The sequence below is a fragment of the Meleagris gallopavo genome, chromosome 2, assembly GCF_905368555.1.
Source record: "Meleagris gallopavo chromosome 2, MGAL_WU_HG_1.1, whole genome shotgun sequence".
In the NCBI taxonomy this organism is placed as follows: Eukaryota; Metazoa; Chordata; class Aves; order Galliformes; family Phasianidae; genus Meleagris; species Meleagris gallopavo.
Window position 1 is genome coordinate 82174357 of NC_139405.1, and position 12717 is coordinate 82187073.

At 36.1% G+C, this 12717-nt stretch overlaps 1 protein-coding gene across 7 annotated transcripts in view; it reads right to left on the bottom strand.

Moving 5' to 3' along the window:
• The window catches only part of COL19A1 (collagen type XIX alpha 1 chain), a 189253-nt gene that overhangs the window by 87859 nt on the left and 88677 nt on the right, over window positions 1-12717 (bottom strand). For all 7 annotated transcript variants that reach the window (XM_031552582.2, XM_085217827.1, XM_019613188.2 and 4 more), the window contains 2 exons: window positions 11006-11059; window positions 680-733 (listed from right to left, as the gene is read on the bottom strand). In XM_031552582.2, coding sequence (XP_031408442.2) covers window positions 680-733; window positions 11006-11059 — 108 coding nt within the window. The remainder of the gene's footprint in view (window positions 1-679; window positions 734-11005; window positions 11060-12717) is intronic.

The following is a 12717-nucleotide window of genomic DNA, read 5'->3' on the forward strand; positions in this document are numbered from 1 at the left end:
TAGTTCCAATTTTTAACCTCTAAGAGTTTTAGAGGATACATATCATAGTATAAGTAAATTCAGTAAAACTATCAAACATGCTCTTTGTTACAATAATATATGGGTAAAGAATTTTTTTGGGGGTAGTAATTTCATAGGTGTACACAGTTTACCACAAGTTAAATAGAAAAACAAAACAAAACAAAAAATAGGCAGGCCTCTGCATAAAATGACTAGGTTAAAAAAAAAGCAATTCTGGAGAGACATTTGTGTATGTGAAATTACAAGCTAATGCTTACGTGCTTAAGGTGGTCTCTGAAGTCAGTGTGACTGCTCCCACATAGTAAAGGTATCTGACTATGTAAAATGTTCACAGAATTATCTTGTTGAGTTCTGAATTTCACTGTAAGACCTTCAATTGCAGTCCAGCAAACAAATCATAGAGCTCCAAGAGAGCAATTCAGAACAGCTAATTTAGGCTTCTGATCTGAACTGCTTTCAAAAGGAAATTCTGCCCGTTTTATAGTGATAAGTGTTCATCTTGTGTATTTACAGTTCATCTCATATGTACTCATACTATAATCATTAAAGTAGACAAATGGCAGCAATGAGTGGTTCACCACACATAGGTAAGGTAGTGTATTACTGAAGAAATACCACACACACATATCAATATAAGCTTAGAAGTAAAAATGAGTACCTTTTCTCCTTTAGGACCAGCCACACCAGGACTACCAGGGTCACCTTTTAGTCCCTGAGCAAAAAAGAAGAATGTATATTTGTCAGCATCCAAGGAAAAGTGTTGGACAAATTGCTCTACTGCTGTGAATCAGAATATACATAAGCAGCTCTGAAAGCAATTCTTCCTATTTATTTCCATGGAAAATACAACAGAAACAAAGAGCACAATAGCACTGTTTGATAGACAGAATTCTCAGTTACAAAACACTATTTTTCAACACAGTCATCATCATTACCTATGCATTTTTGCCAGCAATGAACAAGAGCCTGAATGCCATGCTCATAAGTATCTGCAGCAGTGGAGGTGACTTGCTGTCACTACTGCTGAAACATGCCACCCACCACCTCACTGTGCTCACATTCACTGTTTGATCTCCATAAAAGTTCAGCAAGCATCGATGAATGTCAGCAGGTGGCATTTTTTCCTTATGGAAGAATTCAATCATACTCTTGCTTCATATGTACTTCCATGTCAGATGCCATTTTGCCAGACCGTCCCTCTGCTACCATTTGTTGTATGGCAACAAAATGTAATGGAATATTGTTGGGAAGGTTCAGCCTCTACTGTCATACCACCAAATTCTGCCTCTGACATCATGGGCTGACATAATGAAGCAGGAGACACTCCTTTGGGAGTAGTGCTCAAATAAATAGGCTTGAGAGTATTAGGAAATTCATAATAATAATATCTCAGAATTCTTCATTTTCATTTTCCCCGTCTACTCAGCTCTTGTCCCCCTCTACTTGGCTACTGTGAGTCCCCATCTGGAGTACTGCGTCCAGGCCTGGGGCCCCCAGTACAAGAAAGATGCAGAGCTCTTGGAACAAATCCAGAGGAGGACCACTAAGATGACCAGAGGGCCGGGGAACTGGGCTTGTTTAGCTTGGAGAAGAGAAGGCTCTGAAGAGACCTCACTGTGGCCTTCCAGTACTTGAAAGGAGCGTATAAACAGGAGGGGGTACATTTGTTTACGAAGGTGCATAGTGATGGGACAAGGGGGAATAGTTTTAAACTGAGACAGGACAGATGTAGGCTAGATATTAGGAGGAAGTTTTTCACTCAGAGGGTGGTGACACACTGGAACAGGTTGCCCAGGGAGGTTGTGGATGCCCCATCCCTGGAGGCATTGAAGGCCAGGCTGGATGTGGCTCTGGGCAGCCTGGTCCAGTGGTTCACAACCCTTCCCATGGCAGAGGGGTTGAAACTAGATGATCATTGTGGTCCTTTTCAACCCAGGCCATTCTATGACTTCATGATTTATTCTACGATTACGAACAGTGAAATAGTCATTGAAGATTACATACATCTTCAACAGAACATTAAATACCCAAAGACAAACTATCGACCTTGACTGTGCCTCATTAGAGCAAGTAGCATGCAGAAATGCAAAGTTCTCAAGTGTCAGTAGGTACGTGTCTTGTGTGGTCAACAAATATAAGTAGGATGCCAGCCTCATACCAGAAGTAAAGGTAGACAAAGCTCTGTGGTTTCTATGTTGCAATGAGCAACGTTGAGCTGGTGAACTGCAACAGGGTACAAATCAGAGAAGCTGCCCCACACTCTAACACTACTTTTTACCAGTTTGAAAAAGGAGTTACCAAAATAATCAAGTCCCTCATAACTCTCTCTCCAGTTTTGTTTTCAGTTGGAAAAGCAGAAAACATTATCTACCCCTATGTTTTACAAGTACAGACAACTATTTCACTAGCATGTCTCACCAGAAGCATCCTAGAAAGAAATATTTTATCCCTCATAATCTGTGCAGTCTTTTTGCTGCAAAGTAAATGGAAGAGCGGGAGGTTTTGAAATATATTCAACAAATTCAAGTCACTCTGAAGTAAGGAATGACTTTGCTTCTGATGTTGGAAAAAAGCTATGAGGAGCTGCTTAAGGCAAGAGGTCTCTCTTGTCCATTCTTTCTGATCACTATTTTAGAGACACGGCACAGAACACTGATGATGCGAGTCAGTGAGAGCTCTAAGAGTTCAAAGATTTTACTTAGAAGACAAATAACAATAATGTAGGCAGTACGGGCACTACAGATCATAATTAGACACTTAACAAGTAGGCCAACATTGTTACTACCATGGAGATTAAACGAGTCTAGGATAGAAAAGATTCATCTACATCTGAATTAGGGTTTACTAACTTAACTTCTTCCCAGCCCCCTTTTTGCCCTTGCAAGCTCTGTTCCTTGCTTAGCAATAATTGGAAAGATAGAGACAACTGGCATGAAAATGATAAGCAACATCTGTGCCTTAGTGGGTACAGAAACATTAAATCAGTGAGTGTTCTAAATACTGCATATTTGTGCAACTTCGCTTCCTGATAAAATTGCATTAATTCACCATCTGGAAGGAACATCATTTGGAACTGTATGAGCATTTAAGTACCCACTTTGGATTAAATTTGTGGTTGTTGTAAATACCCCTGATTTAGCTTTGATTTGTCCTTTATTAAGCTTGCCAAATATGTAATAGTTAAACCAGAAGTAGTTTTGCTGTTTGAACTTAAAAATGTAACAAGCAGATGGATTCAAAAACCAAGCCAAAAAAATTTCTTTCTTGTTATGATTTGTGTACTTATGGCATAGTCTTGATATTGTCTCCATTTACCACATTTTACTTTTCACCTTCTAATGAAAGATGGCATGAAACACTCCATGTACTGAAAAAGCCATCAAAGGATTCAGGTATGCAAAACATGTGGATCTTGTCAAAGTCAGTGTTACAGCAGTGCAACAATAGATTTGAGCCTAAGGAATAGTTCTGAGGCTGTATATTTACAAAAATATATATATATATATTGGAGAAGATAAAAATAAATCTGCATCTCACAGGAGATATAATTGTATGTGTCTCTAATGAAAAGACAACTCCAGGCAAAAGATACTGAACTGAAGCCATGTGTTGTCAAACTATAAGCATCATTTTTCCCTAATTGTTATGTTTATAGCTTTTAGCAGTGGACCTTGGTGAGATATGCACTTTGACAGCCACTGCGGAGCTGATGACCAGAGAGGTCATCCTCACACAAAAAGGACAAGGGGAAACTACATATTTGACAACAAGCCTTACAGTGGAGCACAATTTTTCAGTAAGGTTTCAGGAAGGTTTCTATGTAATGTATTTATTCTACAATATTTGAATTAGTTTTCCTTTGCAGTTTATATCTCCAAAAAAGATAAGTAATATTGTAAAAAAAAATTTCTCCTGAAGTTATCCCATTAGAAGGGTTTCTTGTTCTTTAACACGTTATATATCTTTTAAAGATATTATTATCTTAGTAAGTTCCAGACATTGTGAACACTTGGAAAAACACATCTGGTACTATATCACGCCTGTTCTTCTCTACAGCCACCCTTTTAAAGCTGCTCCAAGGTTTAGTTGCTGCTGACTGTCTCTGAAATGGCATAAGAAATAAGAATTCCCATAGTATGTAATATCTGTAGCCCATTCTAGTACAGTACAATACAGTATCCTGTCTCTGGCAGAGACCAGAACAGGATGCTTCAGTAAAATGGGCACAGCTATCTGAACAGATATAATTGGGATGATTTTTATTAGGCTTTCAATTAGAAAAGCTCATTTTCTACAATATTTTAGGAGACAGAGTTCAGCCTTGAAAGCCACATGCTAATTTCTATTGATCTAAGATTAACAGATCTGTCAAATTCAAGAACTGAATAAAAATTTCAATAGCTCACATAAGAAAGCATAAAGGAATTACTGAAGTCTATCCTCATCTAATTCTATCTTTCCCAGAACACCGCAACAATGAACATTTGCAAGTTCATGAACTTATTAAAACTTCTCATGAACAATCTTCAGATGCTACCTTTTTATCTGCTGTAAGGACTGAAGATTTGTATTTCTACAGGTCAAAATAAACATACATCAAGGTTCCTAAATGGATGCCAAAAAGTACAGTAAGTGTTAGGACATGCATGCAGGAGGCTGACCCAATGGTAACAAGATAGCAACATGAGAAATGGCAGAAATGAGAAGCATTTGATAGAACAAGACATTAGATAGAACAAGACAGGGAGTGAGTGTAACAGAAATGCTGGCCAAAAGAGAAATTACCGGAACAAATATTTCACAAATATCAATAAGAATGTAAAGTCAGTAAAATTGAGTACAATAAGGGAATGAGAAAACTAGAGGCTCTTTGTATAGAAAGTGAAGATGGTGGTACTTCTTCTGAGAGAAGAAATTTAAAGGAGAAGTCATCATATTGATTGACACTACTTTTGATAAACCTGTAATTAGATTTCTTTCTGATACTATCTTACTCAAGTGTTGACTAGCCTACTAAATCAACTGGATTAAGGAAAAGAACACACACAAAACAACAACAATTCTGCCCTAAAACTGTAAAAAGGAACATGGCTTTATGAATTCTTAAAATCGTGAAATGTTATTAATGGTATCACAGCATTACTGGCATAAGATGCAAGAGCTTTTCTATACAAATTTTCCTTTTAGACCAGTGACAATCTCATACAATACATGCTGTGCTCTGGAGTTCCATGGAGAAAAGAAAATAACTTAGTGATCTGACAAATGTTTTCCTTACCAAGTCTGAGAACATTTTATTTGTTCAAAAGAAGTGTCAGGTATAACTGGAGCCAGAACACTAAACAGTTTTTCAGTTCCTATGGTTTTAGTCATTTGGATAAGATCAGAACAGTCAAAGAATTTGAGAGAAAAAGGAACTGAATATTTTCCTCTATGCCAAGTGGCCTTGACTGCAATTCTTTTGTGACAACATGATGATGCACAAACCAATACTCCTAACATTACTGGCAAAAAGGACAAAAGATGAACAAAATGGAGGATTCTTAGCTTGCTGCTTATATTTGGGATTTACATCTTATATGCCTGCAGTGTCTGAGAAACCATATGATAAAGGAATTCTATCCAATAGTAGTACTATTTAGCCAGCCCATCAAACAACAGGATCAACTTAAAACACATACTCTTGTGAATACTACAGAGGGAAACATGGCTCTTGATACTTGCACAGGATAAGGAAAATGTCACATAATTTAAGAGTCTGCTTCTGTAAATTAGATTTTTGTGCAGACTTATTTGTTCCTGTTAACCTTGACACTGTGATGTTCATCTGGGTTTGAAAGCAACATTGAGGGTTTATAAGAGTTTAATGAGCAGGCAGTTCTGCAGCTAAGACCAAGCAGCTGGAAATTACTGTACTAAAAACTCTGCAGTCCAAATGAGGGACCGGAATTGCAGGCCAGGACGGTCTGAAGTGTACTTTCAGCAACCGACTGAAAATGAGCTACTCTGGGAGCAAACCCAGCAACCTGAAGAAAGTCAGGGTAAGTAAAGAAAGTTTACTGGGGATCTGTTGCAGTGAAACTGGAGTTTCTAAGGTTTATGCTGCTGGAAGCAGACAACTGGACTGAAGAGCATCCACAAGGACTGGAGAACCAGAGGGACCGAGCAAGTGATGAGCCAGGGTTCTGTTTAACAGTTCATTGGTGATACACTACTAGGATATAAAAAGAGTTATCAGAAACAATGCAAACTTCACCAGCAGCATTATATGACAAGGGCCTGCAGCCTTTTCTCAGCTACCATTATTTAGTTATCCACAGCTGGGAAATATCTGAGAAATCCATTAAGCTTTCACCCTGAGACAAAAGTTTACAATAATAACAGACACGAATTTGATCAGAGAAGTCTGAAAAATAATGTCAGGATAACTGAATAGTTAACTTTGCATGAACTTATCAATAAGAAAACTCTTTTTTTCAGAAATGTTAGAAGAATTGTTAATGTTACATTAAGTGTTCTCTCCAAGTAAAACATGCTTTTGGTTCCCTAATGCTTTACTTGATGAATTCTGACTTACTCTTATCAGGCTCACTAAGGGCCTGAGAAAAGTGTATCATACATTGAAAATCTTCTCTGAGTTCTCCACAGCTAATGCTTCTACATCATGACAGAAAACAGATGAAACAGGTAAAATGCATTTGCATCTGGCAATAGGTGCTCTTGTCTGAGAGCAACCAAGCTGTTCTATAGCAGCCACATCCAGCCTACTGGAGATGTACTCATTTGTCCAAGAAGTATTGCACTGCATGCATGAAGCAATGAAAAATTCTTCAATACTGCCATCATCTTTTGAGGAGAACAAATCTTTCAGTCTACAAGAGAACTATTTGGGAAGTACCTCCAGTTTTATTTTTATTGCTGGATGAAGAAAATGTTTTCAGATTTTCTTGCACATAGTCCCTGGCTTGCATGAAATTCATTTAATCTCACATCAGGCTAAAATCTCCTAGCACACCACATAATATATAGAGTGCTGAAAATACAGTAATCAATCCAACACACTAACAAAGAGTGTCAAACCAAATTATTATGGATCAAATCAGAAACTTTTATGGAGAAGTAAAACTTGGAAATACTCCAATTAGTAAGACATCAGAACCACATTTTCGCCACAAAAATTTTAATTCAAGCAACAGCTTCAGAGTCAGCTGTACAACATCAAGCTGTATACACTGGGATAACTTTTTTAATCTAAGAGGCATTTTCAGAACTTCAAATAATAGAATACACCTTTTTTCATTTTATACCTCAAGTACTTTTAAATGTTGCCATTGGTCTTTTCCAGCTAATGTCATTCAAAAACTTCAGATGGCTACACTATTCAAATGTTTAGATCTTAAGTCTACTGTTTCTTCATACTTTTGCTCCTAACAGAATCAACAGATATGAGATTTAAGTAAATAACATTAAAATTTTCACACTTCCAAGTAGTAGGATTCTTCTCTTATCATTTCCTTATTTCCTTACAATGCTAAGACAGTTCAAGATTACAGAGTAAGAGAAAACCCATGAGAGTTTGAAGGTAAATGACTGTTACTACCACATCAAGAGAATAGGTTCTTTTGAAAATGTTCATATTTCTGTTCATTTTTACACAGAAGCAAATAAAATGACCCAATATGTGTAGATTTCACCTTCTTTACACTGAAAACTTGTGATTTTCTTATTGATCACTTAAATTCATAGGTCCTTTGATATTTATTTATGTAAAGGAAAATAGTATTTTATGTGGAAACGTTTTTATACAGTAATTTAGAGTACCACCTTTCCCAGTAGAAGAAAAATACTTAATGAACTAGCTTGTTAAACTATGTAGAGATTATACACTAGATTTTTTTATTTATTTCTTTTCCTTTCTTTTTTTTTCTTAACCAAATTACACTAGAGTCAGGCTTCCCCCAGCTATGCATGACACATGCTGAGAGATTTGATAAAACTTCCTGGGCCTACTTACTGTTGCTAAAGTACTTCACTTATGTTAGCAAAACATCAAGTATCACATGGTATTCATTTTTGCCTGCACCACTGATCAAGAAAATTACATGATTCCTAAAGGAGTCTAGAAGTTTCAACGACTAAGACTTACTTTCAATTCACACTCAAAAGAGTGTGAATATCACACTCATCTTACTCCATGGTAGTAGCAGATGTTCATATTGAAAATTTGTCCTTATTCCATACGTAATATGACCATAAGTAATTGTATTTAATAGGATTTCTCTCAGACAGTATGTGCATGAACATCCATTTGTTACTGCAATAAAAATGATGGCATTATTAATGTCAAGTGGCTATAAAAGTCAAGGAATATAACTTAAGAGAAGAAAACTGACTGTTCATATTATACAAATGGCTGCTTACAGATGTAATGTGAATACATACCACAGGAGGACTATATTAGTAACGTGCAAGTTATTTATAGCTGCTTCTTAAGAAGCTAAAAACAATGGCAGCCACTAGTACTTATAGTATTTATAGTGAGTATTTGTGTTGTCAGATGGATTTTTAAGTCTCAGATGGGGATATAGCATGATAGACCTTGGCTCAGATTTGCAGAGTGATAATCTAGGAGGTGTGCAGAGCAGTTAACATTCCTGCAGTTCCTGCATCCAAACCTGTTTCTGAATGAGATTCTGACTGACCCAGTTAGCACAATCTGCAAGGGATGAGAGAGAGGGTTCATCATTCTGGATAACCCATCAACACTGTACAAAGCTAATCTCCAAATCAGTTTTGACTTCCCCTGTTATCTGACTTTATTCTAGCCAGAACCTTTTGTGCAGTTAAGAAAACAAAAGCAGTAACAGGAGAGAAAAAAAAAAAGGAATTTGTTTCTGACACCTCTGTTTCCTGATTTTGATTAAAATAAATTCAGATTTATTTCTACCGAAATGTTCAGTCATCATTTTTCCTGTTCCTCATCTATGAGTGCAGAAGCCGTCTTTCCCCCAGGCAGAGACAACAGCTGCCAACAGCCGACACCACTAGCTTTGAGTGTTTTCAGCTTTCTTTCTACACCACTGCAGATTATGCCCATGTAAGCAGATTAACTTGATTATTTCGGAAATATCAGATGCTACATTTATGCATGTGAAATGAGTTCAAGAAATACTGATAGCAACCAAGAGTCAATGACACAAAGTACTTTGCATTTAAACTTAATGACTGGCATCTCCATGCACTCTTATAGCTGAATCCAAAGCATGTTTTTTTACGTGTTGTTGAAAAGGAATCACGTGTGATTCAAGCAATAAAGTGTTATATTGCCTTGTGCAATTCCGTTTCAAAAACATTTTAAAGCCAGATCCCACGATGATGATCCACCAGTTTTTTTTTTGACACATTAGAACATTTCACTAAATATTCTGATTTATAAAGGTTTAATATTTTACACTTTCAGTGCCACAATTTCAAATATGTTCTAGAGTTCACCAGATACGTGGTATACCTTACTCATCCTAAAAAATCTGTGGAACAAGATGCCATGTAGTAAAGGAGATCATGTAAGACCAACAGAGAAAAGTCTCCACAGCTATGGAAAGAAACACAGATGTGTTTTTCCATGCTGTCAGCAAATATATATGCATGACAGAAATATATGGTTCACCTTCACAGACAAGCAGGCTACAAGAGAATACCTCTTTGAATAACTAAACACAGTTTCAGCTCAGTACATAGTATATGTTTCCACACAGAGGATATCTACCAGTAGCCAAAAATAGCCTGATTTAACAAGCATTAAATTATAATAACCTAAACTAGAAAAAAATATTTTTTATTACTTTACTACAGTGTACATAAAAAGTCACACGACAATAGAAGTGTCAAAATCTTGTAGATGGTCTTAAAAACTGTATCTGTAGCTCAATGCAAATAATTATATGCATTGCCTGTGCTCTTAGCAAGTCCAGCAAGACTGTCACAGCATTTAGGTGTCAAAAGCTGAACCATCCACTCTTTTGGCAATGCTGGCGGAAAAGGCTTGCTGAAATTTGTTTTCCCCCATCTCATTTTTTGTCTAGAATTCCAGTGATAATGTGAACTATTCCTCAAAGATTTAGACAGACTCAGTCCCTCTGTGAGATACTTTCTGCCTTCAGCTGTGATGTTTTGCAATTGGAGAGCAACATTATGCTTTAGTATCAAAGCCTAAAGCCAGGCTGACCTCCAGCTAGGTCAAGAGGGAGACAGGAGGGGACAAGGGAGATTAAAAAAAAAACTGATAGCTTTCTTTTTGTTTTTAAATGTTTATGTCCAAATGATACTACTTTGCCATTTCTGTAACACACTGACAAAACTCTTAATTTCTGCCCTCTTGTCTTAGTTTAATATGTTTGAAGATAAATAAAAAATTAAATCAGGCAGAAGTGAGTGTTAACACTGATCAAGTCTATAGTGCTAGCTCAGGTTCAAACATGGATGTGAACCCTATCACCAGTACTATTTTTAACTTAGATTCATACAACAGCTCAAATATGGACCAGGTCAATTAACTAATTAGGAAGTGAAATCTACTGGAGAAAATAAGTAAAAATTTAACTCAAATTCTCTATTACATGAGCCACATAGAACAATGAATGTCCCATGGCTCTTATCCAAAAATGGTTAACAGCCTGTGCACTTTCTTTTCAGAAATTAAGGCTCCGGGCCTAGCCTTTGCCTCCAGAAACACCCTCTTTTTTAATCTCTGCTGTGCTGCTTTATCATGGAGGGTACCATATGCTTATCTGCAGCTCTCTTGTCCAAAATTAAGACCTAAGAATTCATACCTCATCCGAACACACTTCTTTTTCTTGCCCATCATATTAGCTTTCCAAGCACATATATTTTCTAAATCCATCGATCTGGCATGAATTCTGAAATTCACTGCTTGACTATTCCCCCAAAAGTCTGCAACTTCAATGTTTTATAATCTTCAGTTTACCTCTCTTCCACGAATGCCTTCTGGTCCTGGTTCTCCCTTTTCTCCTTTTTCACCCTAAAAGAATGAACATGCAAGATAAATACTAAATGATGACTCTTTTTTAACAGGAAAAATATTTTAAGACTCTTGTATGTTCTACATGTAATGCTACAAGTACATTGTTGACTGCACAAGGAGAATTATTTCTTAGATTCCAAAAGAAAGAACTATGAAAGCTAATGAACATCCATAAAGACTTATCATAGAAAAACATGCTTTAAGAACAATGTGGTTAAATAGAAATTTAAGGTGGGGGATATGTAGCATATTTCATTTTGTTACTGCTTTTCAATAAGTAAATAATGTTTTAAACATCTGATAACAGAACTGTCATCAATATTATCTTTGACTCGTACTGCTACATGGTTCCTTTACTGTAGTTGAGAAAGATTGAAACAATTTTTGTTATTTTTTAGAAGGAGAAATGTGACATACATCTAATTTATCTAATTTACTAATGAATAAAAAGGAAAAAAAAAAAAAGCAGAAAGGAATCTTCAGAATGAATGATATAGTTTAGTTTTTGGACTTCCATATGAAACATAACATTATTTGTAAGATAGAAGAAAGGATTCAGTTCTGTACTATCTCTACCTACCATGCTATTCTAGTTAGTACAGATTCCACTAGAAGTTACCAAAATACATCTGTTTATGAAGCATAATTTAAGGGGAAATGCCAGAACCAGCAAGTATAAACAGCTCTACAATTCCATCTGTGCCACTAGACTGAAATTTACCAAACTATAAAAATAACATCATTCTGATAAAAGTGTGAGGACTGACTTATACTAGAGTCCAAGCTCTTCATTAATTAAGCAAAGGAACAGCCCCACACTGTATTTCAATGATCTCCAGTGGACTACATTTGTTTGAGCAGAACCTATTCATTATGTCAACATAATCTTCATAATTCTGTTAGGTAAATGGTACTGAACTGAGATCAGTCAGCTAATTCCATTTGTGACACAACACTGATTCAAAGCTATTCCTCCTGTGGCAATGACAGAGGGCATTTCATCTAATAATCTGCCTTACAAAACGAGTTTGTATGAGCTTTCTCAAACAAATAAAGCCTACTAACAAATTAGCAAACAAAATGTAAATTTAATAATCCCATGCAAAGGATGGCTTTGGTAGTTTGTTGTTTCAATTTTAATATGTCTTGTCGATAACAAACCAAATGCTATATATTAGCTTGAGTGATTCTCTTTTTACCTCAAGTATTGTTTTATTCCTTGTAAAAACTCTAACATTTTAAACACGATAAACCTGATCGCAAGATGTTTAAATGATTCCAAAAAGTTGCAGAAATATAGCACTGGTTATTCTACTATTTTTAATCTATCATGATCTCTTTGTTCTCTGGATTAAAACTTTGTTTGAGATAGTAAAAATCTCTATGAGTTTAAAGAATAATGGTTAAAGTTCCAAAGTTCTTATTCTTTTATTTTTTTTAATCCCCCAATTAAAACTTTTAGAAGACAATGAAATAAAATGACATTTTAGTTTTCATCACTGTGACACAGTGGGCAATCAATACTTATTTCAGTACCTTCCAACTGGTTTCAGATCACATTGCTACAACTCTGCAGTACCTACAAAGGTACAGTTATATATTTACCTCATGTATTTAGCTATATATTTAACTCCTAATAATAAAGCATTTCTAGG